The following is a 25,105-nucleotide window of genomic DNA, read 5'->3' as shown; positions in this document are numbered from 1 at the left end:
GGGGGACCATCTATGAGACTGCTGTGTATCAGAAACATCTTACACGGGGGTAGGTGCTCGTGTAATTTTGGATTTCCTCAAAATCAGTCCTTGAGATATGAACTTGGGTGTAGGTAGTTAATCTGAGAGATGATTCCAGGAAGCCCAAGTGAGGAACTGAGGAAAGGGAGAGCCAGTTAGGAGCAGGGCCAGTGGGGCTTAATTTAACAGGGATCCTCTGAGAGACTGTTAAGACATTAACCCTCCCCCTTTCTGGGTGATGCCCCTAGGCGGGCATAGGAGGCAGGAAGCAGTTGCGGGGCTGGGATACGGGGCAGGCCGCCAGCAGTGTCTGCTAAAATTCTGAAGAAGTTCAAGGCAAACCCCCGATACAGCCCAAACTAGCCTTGATCGCTGCTCCTTTCAGTTGGCTGGTGTTTATATGCCATGCCGTATGAAAAATGTGCATCCTTAAATGTGGGGATCCTAGCCCACGTTTAGGTACAGGGGAACTGATGCTGATGGAGGTACCACAAACTCATCTCATCTCCCTTTCCCTCTGGGATACACACCCATTGACTGGAATGGCGGGTGGAATCACTCATGTTATTTAATATCTTACGTTTCCTGTCTCCTTTTTGTTTAGTACCATGTGGCTAAATTCACACGGGTGAAAGGGGCACACGCTGCATGTTACGGGCTGAACTGAGTCCCCCCCAGATTATATGTTGAAGCCCTAACCTCTGTACCTTAGATTGTGACTGCGTTCGAAGACAGAGCCTTTTAAGAGGTAATTAGGTTAAAATGGGGTCATTAGGGTGGGCCCTAGTCCACTATGACTGTTGTCCTTATAAGAGGAGATGAGGACACACAGAACATCCAGAATGAGGGCCGACCATGGGTGAACACAGAGAGAAGGTGGCCAGCTGTGAGGCAAGGAGCGAGGCCTCAGGAAAAGCCAAACCTGCTGACACCTTGATCTTGGACATCCAGCCTATAGAACATGAGAAAATCCATCTCTGTTGTTTAAACCACCCAGTCTTCTGTGATGGCAGCCTGAGCAAACTAATAAACAGCGATACCACAGCAGGCTCTGTGCACAGGAGAGCTGGTTAATGATTACAACCACCTGATGAGATGGGGATTGTCATCCCATTGTACAGACGCAGAACCAAGCCTCGGGAGAGCTGAGGAGCTTGCAGAGGGTCACGCAGAAAGTCAGTGGTCGAGGCGGGAGTCAAAGGCAGCCTGGTGGGCTCCAGAGCCTGAGGCTTTACTACCCAGCCCTGCCCTGGAAAGTGGACCTTGCTTGGCGGGGGAGCCGTGCCTGAGGTGAGAAAGCGCTAGGGGCCGAGGGCTGTGGGTATGGTCCTGCTGTTGCGCTCTGCCACCCAGATCAGAGAGAAAGGCAGCCACAGACCCAGTGCAGGAGCAGAGGCTGGCCTCTGGGGCTGCAGTCCTGGGTTCTGGTTCCGGCTGCCTCAACAGCCCTGGGTAAGCCACGGGCCTGAGATGCTACATCACAAAACAGAGAGGATGGTTAAGAACAGTAATGCCTACTTGTAGGGTTTCCATGATGACCACATAAGCTAATGCATGCAATAGCACTTGGTAAAGGCTGAAAGGAAAATGTTACCTATTAGTATTAAATTACAGGGGAGAGCACTGAGAACGCAGCAGGCATGTGGCAGGCATACACCTAACACGTCCCACTGGAGTCTCTCCAGGAAAGGGTACTGATAAATGGAAGCCCTTTACGTGCTGGTGACCAACATCTTATCAACACTTGGTAGCTCTGGTAATGACTGAAGGTGATTCTGGGCATACAAGTCACTGTCAGCACATCCGTGAATTCAACAACTGTAAGACTAAGTATGTACGTGAGCAAATGAAAATAGAACAACTAATCAAAATGAAATCTATCAATGAGGATTTGCTAAGCTTACACTCTACCACGTACTATGGCAGAAGCTCTCCACATTTGTGTCCTTAATTGCGATGTATGGGAGTTTTCATTTACTAGATAGAAGCTAAGAGCTATTACGAATACAGTCAGCCATACCTAATTAAAAAAAAATTTTTTTAAATTAATTAATTAATTAATTTCTGGCTGCATTGGGTCTTCGTTGCTGCGCGAGGGCTTTCTCTAGTTGCAGTGAGCAGGGGCTACCCTTCGTCATGGTGCACAGGCTTCTCATTGCGGTGGCTTCTCTTGTGGAGCATGGGCTCTAGGCACGTGGGCTTCAGTAGTTGTGGCACTCAGGCTCAGTAGTTGTGGCGCATGGGCTCAGTTGCTCCACGGCTCGTGGGATCTTCCGGACCAGGGCTCGAACCCGTGTCCCCTGCATTGGCAGGTGGATTCTTAATCACTGCGCCACCAGGGAAGTCCCCAGCACTTTATTGCGCTTTGCAGATACTGCACTGTTTTTTTTTCTGCTGTTGTTACAAATTGCTCATTTTCACAATATTTTAAACTTTTTCATTGTTATTATATGTGTAATGGTGATCTGTGGTCAGTGATCTTTGATGTTAGTATTGCAAAAAGATTATGACTTGCTGAAGGCTCAGATGATGGCTTGCATTTTTTAGCAATTAAGTTGTTTTTTTTTTTTTTGCGGTACGCGGGCCTCTCACTGTTGTGGCCTCTCCCGTTGAGGAGCACAGGCTCCGGATGCGCAGGCTCAGCGGCCATGGCTCACCGGCCCAGCCGCTCCACGGCACGTGGGATCTTCCCAGACCGGGGCATGAACCCGTGTCCCCTGCATCGGCAGGCGGACTCTCAACCACTGCGCCACCAGGGAAGCCCCACAATTAAGTATTTTTTAATTAAGGTCTGCACTTTTTTAAAAAAATAAATTTATTTATTTTATTTGTTTATCTTTGGCTATGTTGGGTCTTCGTTGCTGTGCGCGGGCTTTCTCTAGTTGCGGCTTTCTCTAGTTTCTCTACTCTTCAGTGAGGTGCTCAGGCTTCTCATCGTGATGGCTTCTCCCGTTGCTGAGCACAGGCTCCAGGTGCGCGAACTTCAGTAGTTGTGGCACACGGGCTGTGCCACAGGGAAGGCGGGTCTGCACATTTTTTTAGACATAATGCTATTGCACACTTAATAGATTATAATATAATGTAAACACACTTTTATATGCACTGGGAAACCAAAACATTCATGTGACTTGCTTTATTGTGATACTGGCTTTATAGGGGTGGTTTGGAACCGAACCTACAATATCTCCAAGGTTGGTCTGTAAAAGCAAATGCAAAGTCACAAGAATGGAGATGAAAGAATATAGCCTGGGCTTTAAAACCAGAGAGATTTGGGATCAAATCCCAGCTCTACCACTTACCAGCTATGTAACCTTGGACATTTACCTAACCTCTCTTTGTCTCAGATACATTTGTAAAATGGGCTGGGGACTTCCCTGGTGGTGCAGTGGTTAAGAATCTGCCTGCCAAGGCAGGGGATATGGGTTTGAGCCCTGGTCTGGGAAGATCCCACATGCCACGGAGCCACAGATCCACTAAGCCCGTGCGCCACAACTACTGAGCCCGCGTGCCTAGAGCCCGTGCTCCACAACAAGAGAAGCCACCGCAATGAGAAGCCTGCGCACCACAAAGAAGAGGAGCCCCCGCTCGCCACAACTAAAGGAAGCCCACGCGCAGCCACGAAGACCCTACACAGCCAAAAATAAATAAATAAATTTTTAAAAATAAATAAATAAAAATAAAATGGGCTGAATGTATCGACCTCTTGGGACTTCTGTGAAGATCAGTTATGAAGGATGTAAGGTACTCAGCACAGATAAGTGTCTGTATCATCATTATCATCATATCATCATTAGTAAAACATGTTTTGAAGATACATAGACCAAGCAAGGAATCTTGGTATTCCTTGTAGCTCCACTGCTAGAATACTGTGGTTCCATTAATGAATTCTGAACACTAAGATGATGTTGAATTGAACCAGGAAGCAAAACTGGAGGAGAAGAAAACAAAGGATACAGTGTTTATCATAAGAACTCTTGGTTAAACCAAAAACTGTAGGGTCAACTATTTCTCACTCAAGTCCTTCAAGTCATCACTAGCAGAACCTATGCTGACATCACAGAACAATAATAAAGCAGAGAAGTTTCAAGGATGGGTTACATTTGTGCTTCCTGGAAAAGAATGCTGGGTATGTGAGCTATTTATTGGCTCAGCTTTAGCAAAAACAGACAGAATAAAAGCCAGAAACGAGACAGGGGAATGGTTCTGGCTGAAGTGCGGGTGCAGCCTTGGAGGGAGACTCCCCAGCATCTCCAGAAGACCCCAGGGATCCATTTACTCCCTACTGCACACAGCGTCAGCCGTCAGCTTCAGTGCATCGTCCGGAACACCTTGAGCTGCCCTAGGTGGATTTCGGAATGCTCTGAGCCAGGGAGTGCTGGTGCGTATTGGCAAATGCCCTGTTTGCCAGCACGCTCAAACAATGGTGTGTGTTTGTACAAAGTGCTGGAAACTCATTGTCTTAAAGGAGAAGGTTTTATCATGTTCTTCAGTGCTCTTGGGAAAAAACAAACAAACAAAAAAACTTTTATAATATGCAAGCCAGACTTCTGGTTTCAAGATGGGAGATGGAATGAACAGCAGTTTCCCCTTAATGCAATAAAGCCAGGAAACAAATGAATGTCAGTAGAAAGCCAAGCGCAGAAAGAGGAAGGGGAGAAGTTAGTGGACTAGGAATTGTGAGGAATCACTGATGGGCAGAAGCTGCAAAGGGGGGCTGTGGCCCAGGACTGCTGCAGGGGGTTTTGTTGCAAAAGGTAGTAGCAGTGTGAGGCCTGCCAGACTTTGAGGGGGTAGAATCTGAGACTAGGAAGGCCCAGGGGCAAGTGACAGGGGATTAACTGGGATACCACGGCAGAAGCAACAAGGCTGGTTGACCCCTCTATGCCCTTTGTTCCATTCCTGTAGGGTAGGTGGTATGAAGGAGGTGATTGCTCATGAGTGGAACAGTGAAAGAATGAGCTTGGGTCAGAGACAAGACACTGCTCAGTGGCTGGCTCAGAAGTCCCCGATCTGGCACTGAAGCCAGTGGAAGTCAACCAGCCCCTTGTGTACACTCCCCAACTGGGCTGTTTGACAGCTGCCTCTTCTTGTACTGCCCAAGACAAGTCCTAACACCATGAAAAGAACTGAAATAAATAATGCCAACACCACTGCAAAGGATTTACAACCGAGGAGAGAGATCATGAACAATAACATATTTAATATCCTTATACAGATCTAGAAGGGCATCGACATCGTGAAAGAACAGGCTATTATGAAATGAGAACACGTAACTATGAAAAAGAATCAATAAGTGCTCTTGGAAATAAAAATGATAGTTGTTGAAATAAAATAAGAAACAGACTGAATTGTTAAAGAGCAAATTAATGGACTAAAAGATGAAGTAGAATGCTCTAGGAATGCAGTACAAAGGGATGAAGGTGGAAAATATGAAAGAAACGTTAAGAGACGTGGAAAATAGGGGCAGAAGCTCCCATACTGTTTCATAACCATTCCAAAAGGAAAGAATAAAAAGAGTGAAGAGAGTCATTATTTAAAGAAGTAAAAGTGATGGACTTCCCTGGAGGTCCAGTGGTTAAGACTCTGTGCTTCCACTGCAGGGGGCAAGGGTTTGAACCCTTATCAGGGAACTAAGATCCTGCATATGCCATGTGGTGGGGCTCCCCTACCACCCCCCCCCCCAAAAAAAAAAAAAAAGAAGTAAAAGTGGGAAAATTTCTAGGAAGATCTCCTGAGTCCTTAGATTGAAAAGACCCACCACATGCTGAGCAGGATATAAAAATAAAGAAACATACCTAGACATGCTTTAGTGAAACGTCGGCATTTTAAAGACAGTGAGGAGCTCCTGAGAAAATCAGAGAAATGACAGCTAACGAAAAAGAGAACAAGGACCAGGTGGAGAGTAGCTGCTTCCTAGCAACACTAGATGCAGGAAAAGAATGGGACAATCTATTCAAAGTGCCAAGGGAAGATGACTGGAATTCAAAACTCAGTCACTGAAGAATGAGGGGAGAATATTTTTCATAATGTCAAGAAAGCATTATGTACACAAATGAGGGCCTGTCCTTAGTTAAGGATTGAGATGTATGGTCCCATAGAAGCTAACGGAAGGGTAGGAAGGGACACCAGTGTGAACCTGGGGAGGCTTCCCGGAGGAGGCAGGGATTTGAAGAATGACGTGGATTTTGATATGCCAAGTTCAGTTCTAAGAATGGCCTTGAGAGCCTTCTATAAGAAAACACGTAGTGGGCTAGGAGCTGGGTTAAAGGAAGGTTAAAGGCAGAGAGAGCAAGAGAGGTGGGGAAGGGCCAGCTGAACCAGTGGAGTTCAGAGGAAAGCAGTGAAAATAAGGCTGAATAGCAGTGGGAGGAAGAACAGCCCTTGATGTGGAAAGATGTTAAGAGACAGGCATATGTTTCATGTCAGAATAACATACATGTTTTAGACAGCAAAATGGGGGAACTGGGCACAGAATTATCTTGAAGCACAAGCAAGATGCCTTGTGAGTTCTCTCTGTGGATTTGAAATTAGAAAGAACAGATTGGGAGGAAAAAAAAAGGAGCAGATAAAAAGCCTTTTAGAGCCTTGGAGGTATTTCCACCATCCCCTCAGTTTCTCTGTGAGGATTGGGATTTGCATTTTAAAAAATTAGTTTGACAGGCTTCAACCCAGGTTCTTTAAACACCCCTGCAGACAGCCCTCCTGCTGTCTGCATGGATTAAAGGACACTTGGCTTGAGGAGAACCTTCTAGAGAGGTTTGGGCAGAATCAGTGGTGGTGAGACCCAGGATGCACCTTCGGGAAGTCACCTCCTCCCGGGCTCACTGGGCAGCTGCCCTGGGACTTGAGGGGGAGGTGGGGGGGTCAGGAGGTGTCAGAGCGGGAGGGAAAATGGTGGGTTCTTTGGAGGCCTAGAGAAGTGACTAAAGACCCTTAGGACACGTGCCACACTTACGCACTGGCTCAGTAATCATTTGTTCACTCTTTATTTCCTTCGTTCATTCAAACATTCATTCATAAAGGAATGGCTCTCTGAGCACCTACTGTGGACCAGCCCCAAGGCCAGGGTTAGGGACGAGAATGAAGAAGAAAACACTCCCTGGTTTTCTGGGTGTTAGCAGGAGGCTAGTGGGGAGATGGATTTTCATTGATTCAACAACATTTATTGCAAATCTATCACGTGCCAGGCACTGTGCTAGCTGTGGGGATACAGAAGTAAAAAACAGATATGGTCTCCATCCTCCTGAGATCCCCCAAATACTGGGCAGATAAACAGCAGGCTGTCAATAGCCCCGGTTCTAATCTGGAGACAGACATGGGTTCAAATCCTGACTCTGCCACCTTTTGGCTATGTGACCTTGGACAGCTCCTTTTTTCTGAGCCACAGCTTCCTCCTCTGAAAAATGGGAATTGTAATAGTCCTGCCTCACAAGAGTAAATGACGATATGATTAGGCAAGATATGGCATGTGAGGTGCTTAGTGCAGTGGCCGGCACCTAACTGCTATCCCATTACTTACGGGCTTTCCTGGAAACATGGGAAACACCTTCAAGCTCTAACCCCATGAGAAAGAAAAGAGAAACGGGAGGGGAGAAAGGATTTATGATGGCCTTTACGCAGGGAACGGAGTGGACAAGCAAAGAAGTGGGAAGTAGAGGGGAGAGGAGAGGCAATCAAGGAAGGAGGAGGTGATAAAAAGAGGCAAATCTATAGACACAGGAAATAGATCAGTGGTTGCCTAGGGCTGGGGCAGGGGCACTGAGAGGGATTGAGGGGACGTGGGGAGGGACTGCTAATGTGTACAGGGTTTCTTATTTGGGTGATGAAATGTTCTACCGTTGATGGTGGTGATGGTTGCAAAACTCTGTAATTAAACTAAAAACCACCGAATTTTATACCTTAAATCACTGAATCGTATGATATGTGAATTATATCTCAATAAAGCTGCTACTAAAAAAAAAGAACACAGGAATAGGAGATGGTGCCTAGAATCAAAAATCACAAGTAGTACAAGCTTCTGTACAGCAAAGGAAACCACAAACAAAACAAAAAGACAACCCATGGACTGAAAAAAATTATTTGCAAATGATACGACCGACATGGGCTTAATTTCCAAAATATACAAACAGCTCATATAACTCAACAACAAAAAACCAAACAACCCAATTGAAAAATTATTTATTGAAAAATAAACAGACATTTCTCCAAAGAAGACATACAGATGGCCAACAGGCACAAGAAAAGATGTTCAACATCGTTAATTATTAGAGAAATGCAAGTCAAAATCACAATGAGGTGTCACCTCACATGGGTCAGAATGGTCATCATTAAAAAATCTACAAATAAATGCTGGAGAGGGTGTGGAGAAAAGGGAACCCTCCTACACTGTTGGTAGGAATATGAGTTGGTGCAGCCACTATGGAGCACGGTGTGGAGGTTCCTCAAAAAACTAAAAATAGAGTTGCCATATGAGAATGGCATATATCTGGACAGAACTCTAATTCAAAAAGATGCATGCACCCCAATGTTCACTGCAGCACTATTTACAATAGCCAAGACATGGAAACAACCTAAGTGTCCACTGACAGATGAATGGATAGAAGTGTGGTGTGTGTATACACACACACACACACACACACACACACACACACACAATGGAATACTAGTCAGCCAGAAAAAAGAATGAAATAATGCCATTTGCATCAACATGAATGGACCCAGAGATTATCATCCTAAGTGAAGTAAGTCGGAAAGAGAAAGATAAACATCATATGATATCACTTACATGTGGAATCTAAAATATGACACAAATGAACTTATCTATGAAACAGAAACAGACTCATAGATAGACAGAATAGACTTGTGGTTGCCAAGGGGGAGGTAGGCGGGGAGGGACAGACTGGGAATTTGGGATTAGCAGATGCAAACTATTATATATAAGATGGATAAACAACAACGTCCTACTGTATAGTACAGGCAATGATATTCAATATCCTGGGATAAACCATGACGGAAAAGAATATGAAAAAGAATGCGTATATATGTATAACTGAATCACTTTGCTGTACAGCGGAAATTAACACAACGCTATAAATCACCTATACTTCAAAAAAATAAATTAAAAAAAAAAAAAAAGGAATCACAGGTAGACAAAGTGAGACCACGTCCACTCACCTCAACCTTCAGGCCCGCCTGGAAGCTGATGCCATCAGGGATGGTGGTCTGGAATTCAGCAATGGTGTAATATTCTTCCTCCACTTGGGGTGGGATGGGAGGCTTGGGCAGACCTCGAGGCTGGTACAATTAAACACAGTGTTAAAACCACTGTAAGTTCATTCCCATGGCGCTGAATGGGAGGCGCTAAGGGATTGGGGCACACAATCACCCTCAAGGGGGCTCTGGCGGACCCATTTGGATTCTAGGACAAAACAAAGGGGACCACTCAGATCATCGTCTTCTAGATAGGTCACTGGACTTTCAGCTTTAGGGCAATGAGAAAAAACATGGGACATTTGCCTACAATCATGAAAATTTGGGGCAAGACAATATTCTCTGAACTTAAGAGGCAACAAGTGTTGTGAAATGAACACAGGTTTGCAGGTTAGACCCATTGGTGTGACTTTGGGCAAATCCCTTCCCCTCCTGGAGGCCTGAGTTTTATCTCCTGTAGAATGTGGGTAATAACAGGATCTACCTGGTGGGGTCACGGAGAGCATTCAATGAGTTCATGTAGTGAAACACCGGCATACTGCCTGGCACCCAAAAGGTGCTCAATAAATGGCAGACATTAAAAAAAGAAAGCCCATTTTCAAAGTACTGCTTACAGAGTTAAAAATGGAGTATGAAAGTAAAGGATCAGAATGGCACCACAAGCGAAACGTGTGCCTTATCCCATTTTGGTTTCAAGTTACGCTATTCAAGGAGACTTATCTAAGATAAAGTGGAGTCGGCTCAGGAAGCAGAAAGTACATCCTGAGACCTAACTGTCACAAAGCCATGGGCGAACTGTTTGATCTCCCTGGACCTCAGTCTTTCCACCTGTCCGTGGGATTAGCTTCACAAGGCTGCTGTGTGGGCAGGGAAGAGTGCATCCTTGGAGAGGGTGAGGTGAGTGTCGGGGGGCTAATCTCAGGTCAGGGTCTGGCTCCCCAGTTGCAAGGGTCCACTTACTATGGTCATATCCCGGCGAGGAGGGGGTCTCTGTCTCATCTTGGGTGATCCTATAAAGAGACGACAGATAAAATTCCTGAGGTGGACACCACGAGAGATCTATTCTCTCCTGCAGGAGAGAGCACAGGCATCAGCGAGAGACTGCGAGGCTTCCTGTGGGAGAGCCCAGCTAGAAAGGGGACACTCAGACTGGGTTCAGGACTCTCCATCAACAAGGGGATGGTGCCCAGTCCTGGAGCAATGGAAAGCTTTCCAGCAAAGGCAACAAGTGCAGGCTTCAGAGTAACGCAGAGGTGGGAGGCTACAAGTTATGTGACTTTGAGCTGCATGGTCCTCTCCTGGAGAGGGGGTGATAATGCCTGCCTCCTGGAAGCAGTGGTGGAGATGAAAGTCAACAATACAGGTGAGGCTCTTGCCATGTGGCAAGCACACATTAATGGTACTGCCCCTGGCTTTGTGCTCTGGAACAAACCCAAATTAAACAATGCAGAAACAGAGCCAAACAAACTTGGACTGAGGACTTCAGGGGTTTTTACTCTGGAGTTGGGCTGCCCCTGCTCTGGGTCTCAGGATCAAGAAGAGGACGACTCTGCAGTGGTCCAAGGCTCCTGGCTAAGGGCAGAACACTGAGGAAGGCACCCCATATGCTGTCAGAGCTGGTTTAGCATGGGTCTTCACAGAGGTGTAGTTTGGTAGTTGGCGTGTAGAGGAGACTGCCAAACTCTTAAATACCCATTTTTCCTGTCTTCTATTAGAAAGAAATCACAACAGAGTTTTAGCCAGATACTTGACTGCCTACGTAAAGACTACATTTCCCAGACTCCCTTGCAGCTAGGTACTGCCATGTGACTAAGTTCTGGCCGATGGGATGTGAAAGAGTAACAAGTCTGTAGCTTCTGAGTCCAGTCTCCCAGTTCTCCCTGCCTCATTTTCCTTGGCCGGACTGGTGGTGAGCCCTCCTGGACCAGGAGGATGAGGGCAACACAAGATAGATACAGCATAACAAGACTCGTGACTGGATAGAGTTGCCACAGCAGCTCTGGACATATACCTGACTGCTCGGTGAGAAAGAAATAAACATCTAAATTACTTGAGCCATTGTAATTGGGTGTATGTGTGTGATACTAGTGGGGAGTCTTTGCTTGAGCATCTGAACCTATATATCCTAACAGAGACACGGGCTTTCAGATTTTCACTCGCTCCTCTAGTGTTAATGGGAATCCTCCTATGCTCTTGGCCATGCATGATAGGATCCTGCCATGGCATGTCAGTGTTTTCTCAGCGTGGCTGAGAACAACTGAGAGACTCATGAAGTTCACTGACCATAAGAGTCACTTTAAACAGCTGGAGAAGCCCAGCGAGGGGCAAGTGACTGCATCCTTGGGACTAGTTTTTAGTCCTCTCCCAACAGACAGACTCCTTCTGCCCTGTACAGGGTCACATGCTTGAGGCTGGCATCCTGGGTATGCAGCAGACAACAATAATGAACCTACTCTCAGGTGTGCTGGGAACATTAAATGGTAAAATAGCTTTGAAAAGCAAGATGAGTAAAGAACTATCTTCGGAATAAACCCAACACAGGGTCCACTTTTTCTTCCCCTGGCTCAGAAATGAGGCCCTGCAGACAGACCACTGGCACTTGAGTCAGAGGGACCCGGGTTCAAGTCCTGGCTCCACTGTTCACTAGCTGGGTAGCCCTGGACAAACCCTTTCATCTCTGTTTCCTAACGTGTAAAATAAAAGGAGTAGGTCCTTCAAAGGTTGTTACAAGGAGTCAGTGAGACTGATTATAAGATTCCTGGCACCTAGTAGGGGCTTGAGAAACAGGAGCTCTGGTGATATGAGACGGTGGAAAAAACATGGCTCGAGTAGGAAAGCCACGGCTCCCCACTCAGGTTCTGCATCTTGCTGGCTGAATGAACTGGAACGAGTGACCTGGGGTTTGTGAGCCTGTTTTCTCATCTACAGGATGGTGGGCAGCAGGGCTGCCGTGAGGATGAGGGACAACATGTGAGGACCTCTGGGCACAGAGCCTGGCACATAGTAGGTGCCCAGCTGCCGGGAGCTCCGGTGGGCGGCACTTACTCTGCTTGACGTCACTGTCGGGCGCCGGGCGGCCTTCAAGCCGGCCATCCCTCTGGTTGTTGAGCAGCTCCTTCTCCCGGCCCACCGAGTTCTGCTGCCGGGAGACGCCGTCCAGCTCGAGGACGCCCGCGTGGGCGGGTGAGCCGGGGCCCAACTTTGCGGGTACAGGCTCCCCGCTGCTCTTCTTTAGGTAGGAGGCTGGGGCCCAGCCCTCTTTGCCCTGGTACCTGGGAGGAGGGGGAAGGATGCCCGTCAGGCCGCTCTGCCAGGCCCATGGGAAGAAGTTGCGCTCCTACGGTGAATCCCACTTCGGGTCCCAGATGGCAGGGACGGTGGACCACGACCTGCCCAGGGCCAGGGGCTGGTACACCGCTTGCTGCCTCCTGATGAAGCCTAAGCCCTCAGCTGGGCCTCCCCAGTCTGGCCCCTCCTTACCTCCCCAGCCTTGGCTCTCACGGCAACCCTCATGTCCTGCCCACCCCACACAGCTTGTGCTGTCCCAAAAGTTCCACCATCTCTCACCCCCCTGCCCCCGCTCTTAGAGACCCTCTGCCTGGAAAGCCCATTCTCTCTCTCTCTCTCTTTTTTTTTTTTTTGCGGTACGCGGGCCTCTCACTGTTGTGGCCTCTCCCGCTGCGGAGCACAGGCTCCGGACGCGCAGGCTCAGCGGCCACGGCTCACGGGCCCAGCCGCTCCGCGGCATGTGGGTTCTTCCCGGACCGGGGCACGAACCCACGTCCCCTGCATCGGCAGACGGACTCTCAACCACTGCGCCACCAGGGAAGCCCAAGCCCATTCTCTTTTGTGCTCCTCTTTCCCAGCTCTGCTTAATACCGTGCCCCCTCTCAAGCCTTTCCCGAGCCTCCCTCCACGGTGCCCCCCACTGTCTCCTGCACACCCCACAATCCCAGCACCTATAACACACAGTGACACTTGGCTGTGACGGTCCTGTCTCCCCACTTAGAACTCGAGCTCCTGGGGGCGAGGATCATGGATGATTCATCTGTGTGTGTGAGGGCCCTCGCTCCCAGTGAGTTGAGTGAAGAAAAAAGGGGACAAGTGGACAAACTGCCAGTGGGCCTGGCAAGGGTGAGCAGCCACAAAGCTCTGCTACAGTCACTGTCCCGTACAGTCGTCACTACTGGGACCATGATGATAACGGTAAGTGACACTTAGTGAGCACCTACTCCATGTCCTTCCTGTTCCAAGCACTTGATAGCTATTGCTATAGTTCATCCATCCAACCTGGGGGTTGGCAGAAATGGATCCAGACCTAGAAAGCCGACACCAGAGTCTGTGCTGCTTTGCTGCCTCTTCCCAGAAGCCCCAGCTCCCGGCACAAAGCCTGGCATAGGCAGGGTGGGCCTCCAGTCATATTGCTTAACAAGTAGATTAAACACGCGTTCAGATGAGAACGAAGCAGGTCGGGGGTTGGTTCCAGGGTTACCACAGGTCACTGAGCTTCGGAGTGACTGAGACCCTGATAGACCAGCTCACTGAGTTCCAAAGGGAACTGAACGAATGTAACAATCATTTAATTCTCTGCACTATGGAACTCGGTTGAATAGCATGACCAGAGGGGTTGATTGGGACCAGAGGTGTGCTGGAGTCAGCTCACAGCACTGGTGAGAGCCAGCTGTTCATATCTCTTCCCAACTCGACACTTAGTGCCATCACACTGGGAGCTTAAAATCTGCCACTGTGGGAGTATTTACACCACGGAAATTGGCAAACACCGCAACTCAAGAGCATTTTCCCCTGGAGAGCTGGCTGTTAAAATTGCCAGCATCCCACTCGTCTGAACCACAAAACAGGTGCCCACACCTTTGGGGACGACATCTAACAGACTGGAGATAATATATGGCAGGGTCACATCTCTCGTCAAGAATCACCTTAAGTAGCACTGCGTTTCAATTTTTTAAAAAAGTCCTTTATAACTAGAAGCAAACTTCAAAGGAGGCAGAAATCTGCAGTTTGGTGTCTATCAATCTTAAAATATCCCCTGAGAAGGACTAAATCTTGTGCTAATTGGAAAACGTCAGACTACACACAATCCGGGCATCACTATGAGACAGTTCATCACTTGGGGGCACAAGGCCATAAGGAGAGAGGCAACACATGCAATGCTGAGTGGGCTTTGGGGTCAGAAAGGTATGGGTTCAAAACCTGGCTCGGTCACTTTCTAGCTTCAGTCAAAGCTTCTGATGACCGTGGCAACATCCACTGCAACCTCATGAGGGACCCCGAGCCCAGTCGAGCCACCTGAATTCCAGAGTCACTAAGTTTTGGGATAATTTGTTATACAGCAAGGTAACACATATAATCCAGATATGTGAGTTACTGTTGTCATTACTCCAGCTTCAAACCTCAGTTCTGAGGAAGTCTTCCTGACTCCCGGGCTGAGGAGGCCTCTTCTGTGCTCCAAAGTCCCCTGTGCAGCCCTCCTACACCCCCACTCGCCTCCCTGCCCTGTACTTGTGTCTGAGTCTGCCTTCTATGCCTGTGGGTCTGAACTACTACTGTCTCTTTCTCACTGTTGACTCACCAGCTTTCAGCAGACAGCTTGGCCCCAAATAGATTTTGGTGTAGATTTGCTGAATGAAGGGTCACACACTCAGCCCCATGTGAGTGGTCCCAATGTCCTGCCTCATGTCCGGCCTCACATCACGGCACAGACACCAGGTGGCAGGGACCTCAGGCTTCTTCTCTTGCCCTAATTTCCTGAGGCTGCACCCTGCCCGCCCGGGTAACCAAAGAGGGAGTTCCCCGGACTTTCATTACTAAAACTGGGAAAGTCCCAAGGAGAGCAAGATGAGTTGGCCACCTTTACCTATGAGCTTTCCATTCCATCACATGGGTGAAAGAGCTGTGACAAACTGTTTGGAAAGCCGGTCTCCACTGGACTCTGAGAGATGACGGCAAATGATCAGCTTTAGGACGGGCTCCTGTCCATGTGGTGTTTAGCGTCCTGTTGCTCTCAGAGCGGGGCTGGAGTGGGAAATCACTCACGCAGGGCAGCTTCAGCCTCCACTTACTCATTATGAGACACATCTGGAGGTGGAGACCAGTCTTGCTCAATTGGGTTACTGCTATCGGTGGTTCGGTGTGTTTAGACACGGTTTTGCTTATTATGCATTTTTAGAGAAGGATATGGGTAGGGAAGGAAGCCAAACAGCACAGAGGAGAAGCGTCCTTTTATAGCTCAGGCTGAAACCTCACCTCCTCTGCAACTGCTTACAGATAGATATCTGTGCAGCTGGAGCCTATATGACCTGAAACCCACCCAGCTGCAGAGGGTACCTGATCTTCCACCAGCCTTCCAGGTTTTTCTGGATGACCTCCACCACAGCTCCTCTCTCCAGGTTCATTTCATCTTGGTCACGAGCTGTGTATGGGTAGATGACTGTGTACTTCTCCTCTGTGGGGACAAACAGATGTTGGGGTAAGTCAAAGACACTATATAAGCCCTGGGACGTTGATGGCCAAGGCTGTGATCTGAGAGATGCCCTCGTAAGGAGGGATTTCCTCCAAAGACTTCTGTGCACCATCTCTGTTCCCACCCCCCCCACCCCCGCCCCCGGCCCCCAATAAGCGACCCTCACTTAGCCCTGGATGACCTTGTGCAAGCAGCAACAGGACACAGGACAAACGGCAGGTCAGTTCCTCTGAAATCCGTCAGCATCATACATTTGCACTCACCTTCCTCAAATCTGTGCCTCAAGGTCACCTTCCTTGACCTTGCCTTATGTAATACCCAGACCCATGGCACCCTCATCCCCCTTACCCGGGTTTATTTTCCCCCCTTACCAGGAATTACCTTCTAACATACCAGATAATTTACTTATATTATGTTCCATGTCTGTTTCCCCCGCTAGAGTAAGAGCTCCAGGAAGGCAGGGGTTTGAGTCTGTCTTGTTCATTCCTCTATCTCTAGCACTGGGCACGGTACTGGGAATATTTAGGAACTATTTAGTAAAATAGTCAATGTTTAGTAAATGAACAAGTCCCGAAAGCCTGGTGGGAGGCACCTCGCTCATGCTGCAGCAGGGGCGGGGTGGATGTTAAACCCTCTGTGGCTCCCCTGCAGTTCTTAGTGGTGGAGGGTCAGGGACAAGCTAGATCTGGCAGCATATATACGGTTTGGGGTGGAATCACTACCAGGGAGGAGACAGCTAGCAATGCTCATTACCTAGCTGGTAGCTGATCTCCATTTTTCATTGTTTTCAAGCCCCTGGATCCAACCACGCCTGAAGCTTCAATTTTATTTTTTTAAATTTATTTTTTTAATTGAGATATAATCGACTTCTGGGTGTACAACATAATGATTTGAGATATATATCATGAAATGATTGCCTGCTTCTGTTTTCATTAACGCCACTGGGGTGCCTTCCATCCCACTCTCAGTGGTTTCCTGCTCCTACCCCCAAAGCCAAGAGAGCTGCCTCGGGCTGTGTCCCTCGCACAGCAGGACCTCACCCCCGACCCCCTGCAGGGCCCCGCTGGCAGGGTCGTTCATTGTCACACTCAGGCAGGGCCCTCCAGAGAGCAAGAGAATAGCTCCCATCCCCAACACTGTCAGCAGTGACTGCTGAGACAGATAACAGATGAGTGTCCCAGGGGAGCCAGTGAGGATAGGCCCGCTTTCCTGTTTTGGTTACATTGCAGCCCGCAGGGAGGGACTGAGCCAGCTGTGGGCTGACGTTGATAGTTAGTGTGTCCGGGCTGCCCCTCTCTCTCCCTCGCTGGGAAAACACCACAGGCTGTCTGTGGCCTTCCCAGCTGGTGCAGAGGGAGGCGGAAAAACACACAGGGCGTTTATTTATTTATTGATCTAGCCCCCTGACCTGCTCTGTGGGGGCTGAGCTGACTCAAGCTGCACACATTCTGTATACAGCGCAGTCAGCTGTTCTCCTCACTCACAGATGCAGGCTGGGGTGTGGGTGCTGTGAAGGGTGTTGGGGGCAACTCAACCCCGTGGATGCACAGAAGTTTTGTCTGGCCAGGTGAGAAGGGGCACTGCCTGGGTTCTGGACTAAGCACTGTTGGTCCTACAGGCCCTGGACTCCTGGGGATTCTCTAGCAACCAGAGACCCTCTCTGGGCTCCATAGGATGCTCAGGGTTCCCTAACAAAGGGAAGCGGGAGAACTTGTAGACTGTGTGATGGGTAACACTGCCTGCTTGCCATTCATCTGCCCTGCCTCTGGTGGCACTGCCAGCCTCCAGCCACATGTTTGGGTGAGGCCGACCTCGCCACCACCCAGAGGGATGGGGAGGGTGCATAACGCTGGCCTGGCCAAAGTGACTGGCCACCGTGATGAGTTCAGGGATGGCATATGACCCAATTGGGTCAGTTGGAACCAACTGATCTTGTTGAAGGAGAAGCATTTTCTTTGGTGGGTGCCCCTGAAGGGTGCCTGGAACTACTGTCACCACGAGACAGTGGTTCCAGCAAGGTAGAGAATGGGAGCTGAAGGTGGCGAGAATAAGCCTCAGGTGCCAAGGACAGGTAGAAAGGGAATGTTGCCTGCCACGCCAGTAAACAAAGAATGTTGCCTGCCATCAAGCCATGAGCCACTGCAGTCACCCCCAACAGTGCACCCTGAGGGGCATTTGGGATGGAGGAAAACAAGAAGCGTTCTGTGCTCTGGATACTGGCCTCAGACAGTTAAGATGCATACCTAAGGAATCATTTCAATGAGACCAGATTCTTGCATCTTTCCATTCATAGAAAAGCACTAAAATCAATGACTTAAGATATCTGGGGCTTCCCTGGTGGCGCAGTGGTTAAGAATCCGCCTGCCAATGCAGGGGACACGGGTTCAAGCCCTGGTCCGGGAAGATCCCACATGCCATGGAGCAACTAAGCCCATGCGCCACAACTACTGAGCCTGTGCTCTAGAGCCCACGAGCCACAACTACTGAAGCCCGCATGCCTAGAGCCTGTGCTCTGCAACAAAGAGAAGCCACTGCAATGAGAAGCCCACGCACTGCAACGAACAGTAGCCCCCGCTCGCTGCAACTAGAGAAAGCCCGTGAGCAGCAACGAAGGCCCAACGCAGCCAAAAATAAAAACAAATAAAATAAATAAATTTATATAGAAAAAAAGCTATCTGTTTTTTGTGATTAGCAGTAATCTTTTGATGTTAGACTACATGTTTTGTTTTGTTTTGTTTTTCCAGCCCAAAACTCCTATGTATCCTGGTTCCTCCCTTACCTCTTTGGAGCAGTTCCTCAGAGCTATCTGAGAGGCTGTCTCCCAGGCTAGAGTCCTCAATAAGGTGCCTGTATAAAACTTAACTCACAACTTCTAGGTTGGGCATTTTTCTTCAGTTGGCAGACATTTTCAAGCTCCTGGATCCAGCCATGCTAGAAGCTGACCCTACCCTAGGGTTTTCAATGACATGAGTCAATACACTTCCCTTTTGCTTAAGCTGGTTTGACGTGGGTTTCTTTTCCCTGGCCACTCAAATGCACCTGATGAAGGGAACAGGTCACTGGCTCAGCATTACAGGGGCCCCCAGGCATCATTTTTTACCCTGGGAAACTTTAGGGCCCCAGGCTGACAAACACCCTAAGCTCCCTCCTCCCAAACCTACATGCCAACACACACGGTACAGACCAGATCACCGTTTCTCACATGCAACAGGCACGGGCAGTCCCAGAGCATGCAGATGCAGGGACCCAGTTCCGAATACCGAGCGGGGAGGAAAACTCTGAGGTAGGCACCTTGACGCCAGCTGATGGCATACAGGTCCCCCAGAGTCCGGCGGCGGCCCATGGGCTGGGGCAGAGACCAGTATCTCCATGAGACTGGATGGGCAGCATGTAGAGGCGAAGGGCAGAAGGCAGAGGTAAGAAGAAAGCAGTTCCAGTGTCTTGAGGCAAAGGCGGCACCAAGCCCGTGCTCCCACTTAGGAGCAATTATTTCTGCGTCTATGCCACGCCCCAGGCGTCTCAGAAGGACCAAATTCCTGAGTACTAACCTTGAACTTGAGTGAAGAGCCACCCAATAGACACAATGCTATTCCTAGCATGATTATAAAGAGGCACTAAGAGAAGCCCTCATGGCAGGGGGAAGAAATGTACAAACCCTTAGGAAAATGTGGTCTCTCTCCCATCTTCTAGCTGTGTGACCCCGGGCAAGTGTCTCTACTTTCTGAGCTTCTTTTCTCATCTGTAAAATGGGGACAATAATCAGTCCCTTACAGAGACACGCCCCGTGGTAGGAATCATTAACTGTCTAAGGGAGCTATAGTTTCCACGCAGCACATGACTACCCCTTAATCTGAGTTGATTTTTGCACTTTCTCCTCATTAGCGCCGCCCCTAGGGCCTGGTGGGCCCCACAAACGCAGAGCAAAACAAAAGGCATTTGACTCTGCGGGTGCTGGCTGCAATAAAACTAAATGCAAACCACATATGCATTTTTTTTTTTTTTTTGGCTAACCTTTGAGCATAGAAATATCCCTTCTCCTTACCCTCTTTTCTGTTAAATACATACTCAAGTGGCTTTGTGTTTTCTAAACAGTCAACTAAAAGCCCCAAATATTCAACCCTAGGTAAGGCATAGCTCTATGATAATAACTGTTCCTAGTTATTCATTGTTTTAGGTTCTTTGCCAAGTGCTTTGCATGTGGGATCTCATTTAATTAAAAAAAAAAATCCCATGACGTAGATACCATCGTTTCCATTTTCAGAGGAAGTGGCTGAAGCATAGAAAGGTTAAGTTGCTGGCCCAAGACCACTCAGCCAGTAAGTGGTACAAATTCAAATTCGGTGGTGAGAGTCAAATTCAGGTCTGATTCCAAAACCCTCCTGTTTATTAGCTAAAGTGAACTCATAGCCTAGATTGAGGAATGCTCCTGGGGGGAAAGGGGAGCTGGCTGAGCCTTAAGATTTCTGACACAGCCGGAACCACTCTTTAGGAGGGTCAGCTCTGATCCTGACACCAGTCAGGGCCATTAAACCAACACAGAAAGCAGACAAAGCAGAAATCTTTACGGATGGCTTCAGATGTCCTGTAAATGAGCTTGGAGCAGCCCCAGCACCTTGGCCATCAGGATAATTCGAGGGAGGAAGAGTGAGGTGTTGACAGCGATCTGGCTGGGCGCCACTGAGGTCCCATGGAGGTATCAGGGCCCCAGCTCCAGCCAGGCTCACCTGGGTTGGCTCCCCAAGGCCCCTAAGAAAGGGCGGGCTTGCTCTGCCCCAGCCCCAGGGCCTGGCTTCATGTCCAGAGGCTCTAGTCTAGGAGGCTGGGAGGCAGAGGCTGAAGGGAAGGGATTGGGTGCCGCCGGCCCTCACGGTCTCCCCAGTGAGCCCGAGGCCCCGGCTGCTTCCTACCTTCTTCAGGCTGTAGGGAAAACTCATCCTGCACCCCATCCTGTCCTTCGAGGCAGGTTGCGGGGACCCAGCCTTGCTCTTCAGCGGTGCTGACGAACCACCAACCTGGGAAAATGAGAGTGCAGACTGATATTAGTTGGGTCAGGTGTGAGGGCCGGGCGTCAGAATATAATATTAGATTCAGCCGCTACAGGAGCCAACGCTCAGCGTCAGGCTCAAAAGTCACCATTTTATTAGTAGAACACAACTACCCATGTGAGCTGACTGCTAACTGCTAGAGACAGGCTAAGAGGAAACCTGCTCTTGAGCCTGGGACGGGGCTGTGGAGGGGAGTCGGGGATGGGGGTGGGGAGAAATGTTGTCCTAAAGGATGAGAGTAAAGAACGTAGCTCCCTTCGCTAAGGTGTACAAGGCACTAATCATTTCACTTGCATTATCTTATATCATCTTCACATCATCATCCCTACTGCACAGACGAGGAAACTGAGGCTCCAAGAGGCAAGGCCCGTGCAAGTTCACACGGCTTACGGCCGAGCTGCGACTTGCACCCAGGGCTCTCTGATACTGAAACCACTGCCCTAATAGCTTATCTGAGACACTGATTTTGCGTCTGTTCATGTCAAGGTACATCTGGCTGCAGATATAACAGTTTGAGAGGCCGTTCACTGAGACTCAGGCCCTCCCATTTTAGAGAAAGGGCTCTCATGGAGCCTGTGGTAGGCAGAATAACAATGCACATGGCAAAGGGCTTGAATTAAGGTCGCAGATGGGGTTAAGGTTGCCAATCAGCTGAGCTCCCAAATAGGAGGTTATCCTGGCTTATCTGGGTGGGCACAGTTTAATCACAAGGCAGGCAGAAGGAGGGTCAGGGGGAGATGTGGCTGAGGAAGGAAGGTACAGAGAGGGGCAACACTGCTGGTTCTGAAGGTGGAGGAAGGGGTCACGAGCCACGGGATGTGGCTGGCCTCTAGAGAATGGAAAAGGCGAAGAAGCAGATGCTACCCAGGCCTGCAGAAGGGAACACAGCCCCAGCACTGCCTTTTTTTTCGTCCACTGGGGCCCATTTTGGGCTTCTAATCTCTAGAACCATATGATGATAAATTTGTGTTGGGGTTAAGTCACTGAATTTGTGGTAATTCGTTATAGCAGCCACAGGAAGTTAATACAGGGCCCAGCTGGCTCTGCACTGCATAAATGGAAAAATAGGATCTGCTCCCCAAGATCACAAACCTCCAGGCCCCGGAGACCCCAAAGGAGAAGAGAAGGAAGGGGCAGACTCTGGACTAGCTTCCCGGTCTTACAGGGAGGCCTTTGCTTTTGAGCTCCCTGAGGTAGAAGCCACCTTCTGCTTTACTTGACTGGGCGCACCTTTTAAAATACACGTTTTGGTGGCTGGGAAGAGTGTGTGTCTGTGTGTGTGTGTGTGTGTGTGTGCGCGCGTGTGTCTGCGTGAATGAATGGGGTTAATAAACCTGCAGAAAACCAGAAATCAGAAATATGCCATATATGCCTTCCTAAGGACTCCTATTTGTAGGTATCCGTGCGGGATTAAGGAACGTGTCACAACAGCAATGACGGCAAAGATGCGCCAGACTGTCTCAGTGCTTCGCATCTACTACTGATGGGCTGAGTCCTCACAGCAGCCTGTGAGCTGCATTCTGTTACTGCCCCATTTTACAGATGGAGAAGCCAAGCTCAGAGAGGGGCAGTGACTTGACCAAAGTCACAAAGAAAGTGGCAGAGCCGGGATTCGACCCAGGCCATCTGGCTTCACAGCCTCAGCTCTTAACTACTGGCACAAATGCCTCATGCATTGCTGGAAGGAGAGTAAATTGGTATGGCCACAGTTTGGAAGCAGGTCATTTGGCTGTATCTTAACATTTAAAGTACGCGTATCTTATGGTCCAGCAGTCTTCTGTGTATCTAACCTAAAGAAACACTCACCAATGTGCACACAGATATACTGTTCATACTAAAGGAAGATATGGCTTATAGTATGCCATATTTTCACATAGTATGCAGATGTTAAAAGAATAAGAGCTAAATGTTGACTTAAGAAAAAGCATGTTGCAGGTCAAAATGTATAGAATGATACACCACTGGGCTTAAAAAACCTACAAAATTATAATATAGACGCATGAAATACGATGTGTATGTATGTGTGTACATACAGTTATATAAATGTACACACGTGCACATATATGTATACACACATGTGTACAAATGTGTACACTGTGTACATACATATATACCTGTATAGAGTTTTTTAAAAAATAAATAAATTTCTTTATTTCTTTATTTCTTTATGGACGCGCTGGGTCTTCGTTGCTGCACACGGGCTTTCTCTAGTTGCGACGAGCGGGGTCTACTCTTTGTTGCGGTACGCGGGCTTCTCATTGCGGTGGCTTCTCTTGTTGCAGAGCACGGGCTCTAGGTGTGCAGGCTTCAGTAGTTGCAGCACGCAGGCTCAGTAGTTGTGGCGCAAAGGCTTAGTTGCTCCGTGGCATGTGGGATCTTCCTGGACCAGGGCTCGAACCCGTGTACCCTGCATTGGCAGGCGGATTCTTAACCACTGCACCACCAGGGAAGTCCTATCCCTGTACACATATTTATACACATCTGTGTATACAGTTATCAAGAAGCATTCACCCCAAACTGATAGAAGGGCAGTCTGGGTTTGGAAAGGGGACTAGGCCTGAAGCTAGCGGAAAAAAATAGATTTTAACTTTATCATTAATTTTTCAAGAAGAACATATCCATATATTACTTGGGTAAGTAAAAGGTAATTGAAAACAAATGTTCAGTTTGTTGGCCACTTGAAGATCTGGACATATGCCTTTTCCCTGCTGTCCTCTGGACACACCAGGCTTGGCCCCCACCCCATCCTGCCTCCTCCCCTTCTCCCAGCAACGTGTTCTTCCTGACGTCGCTCAAGCTGGCAAAGCAAAGCGGGGTGGGGGTGGGTGGGTGCTCCCTTCTTCCATCCCCACAGAGCATCCCAGTCATACCCACAGACTGCCTGTACTCATTTCTAGGAATTAGAACGTCACATGGCCTCGGGGCCAGCTGGAATTGGTTAGGAACTCCAGCTCGGCAACCTGTCACAAGATCTGGGCTGAGTGACTGAGTCACTTGGAGTCTTGGTGTCTTCAGCTGTGAAGCAGGGATAACAACTGCTGTACTGTGTAATCAAGAAGCTTTGGTTGGCTAATGCTCATCTCCTGACTAATGGGAACATGCTCCAGAGGCTGCCGGAAACAGTCTTTCCCTGTTTGTTGGACATTAACTAGCCACTGGGGTATCACAGAGATTGGCCCACTAATATTGCTAGTCAATGTCACATTTTAGCTACAACAAAGCCAGTGGGGGTTTAATGCCACTTTTTCCTGGAGAGGATCCACTCATCCCCTGCTCCTTGCTCTCTGTCTTCAATGGTACCAATGCCCTATTGCGGCTAAAGAAGGCAAAAGGGAAGGAAACACATTTCTGAGTACCTATGTGCCAAACAACAGGCTTAGGCGCTCTCTATGTACTGCCTCATTTAATCCTTGAAGCAGCCTCCTCAACGAAGTGACCTGGATGGCTGTGAAATGCGGAGTTCAGGTGGAAACCCAGGCTAAGTGTCTCCGTCACATCACATTCTGTCCCGGCCAGTGTACAGGCAGACCTCGTTTTACTGTGCTTTGTTTTATTGCACTTCACGGATAATGTGTTTTTTACAGATTGGAGGTTTGCGGCAACCCTGCATCAAGCAAGTCTATTGGTGTCATTTTTCCTACAGCATTTGCTCACTTCGTGTCTCTGTGTCACATTTCAGTAATTCTCCCGATATTTCAAACTTTTTCATTCTTATTATATTTGTTATGTGATCTGTGATCAGGGATCTTTGATGTTACTATTGCAAAAAGATTACGACTTGCTGGAGGCTCAGATGACGGTTAGCATTTTTTAGCAATGAAGTATTTTTAAATTAAGGTATGTATATTGTTTTTTTGACATAAGACTACTGCACACTGAATAGGCTACAGTATAGTATAAATGTAACTTTTTTTTGCACTGGGAAACCAAAAAATTCACGTGACTCGCTTTATTGCAGCGGTCTGGAACCCAACCCACAATATCTCTGAGGTCTGCCTGTATGTGACCAGTGGTCCCTCTGAGGGCAGGTGGGCTGAGGCAGTGTGTCCATCCCACCAGAGCCCACAGCTGACAGAACCTTCATGAGGACTCCCATGGTAGCCAAAGGCAAATCAACAGAGCAAATCTCCAGTGGAATGCTGGACTCCGTGTCTCCAAGTACTCTGAAACCAGAAGGAATGTTCCTAAAATGTGAGCCTCAGGACAAGTCGATAACACCTGACCCAACAGGTGACCACGTGGAGTACTCAAGCACTGTGATCAAACAAGGCCAGCTTTCTAGGAGGCCATCAACCAGATCCGTGGAAACGGAGCAGCCCGGATTGGCCATTGCAGCTTTGGCACTCCC

The 25,105-nt window shown here is 48.5% G+C and overlaps 1 protein-coding gene across 3 annotated transcripts in view; it reads right to left on the bottom strand.

Moving 5' to 3' along the window:
* SH3PXD2B (SH3 and PX domains 2B) overlaps positions 1–25,105 on the bottom strand; it is a 137,103-nt gene that overhangs the window by 31,124 nt on the left and 80,874 nt on the right. For 2 of the 3 annotated variants that reach the window (XM_032626856.1, XM_032626854.1), the window contains exons 8-12: positions 20,620–20,724; positions 15,577–15,694; positions 12,277–12,503; positions 10,192–10,241; positions 9,196–9,315 (exon numbers count right to left, since the gene is read on the bottom strand). In XM_032626856.1, coding sequence (XP_032482747.1) covers positions 9,196–9,315; positions 10,192–10,241; positions 12,277–12,503; positions 15,577–15,694; positions 20,620–20,724 — 620 coding nt within the window. The remainder of the gene's footprint in view (positions 1–9,195; positions 9,316–10,191; positions 10,242–12,276; positions 12,504–15,576; positions 15,695–20,619; positions 20,725–25,105) is intronic. The other variant, XM_032626855.1, reaches the window with a different exon arrangement.

Source organism: Phocoena sinus, chromosome 3 (assembly GCF_008692025.1).
Source record: "Phocoena sinus isolate mPhoSin1 chromosome 3, mPhoSin1.pri, whole genome shotgun sequence".
NCBI classification, from domain to species: Eukaryota; Metazoa; Chordata; class Mammalia; order Artiodactyla; family Phocoenidae; genus Phocoena; species Phocoena sinus.
The sequence above is the reverse complement of the archived record's forward strand: the minus strand, read 5'-3'. Positions and strand labels throughout refer to the sequence as shown.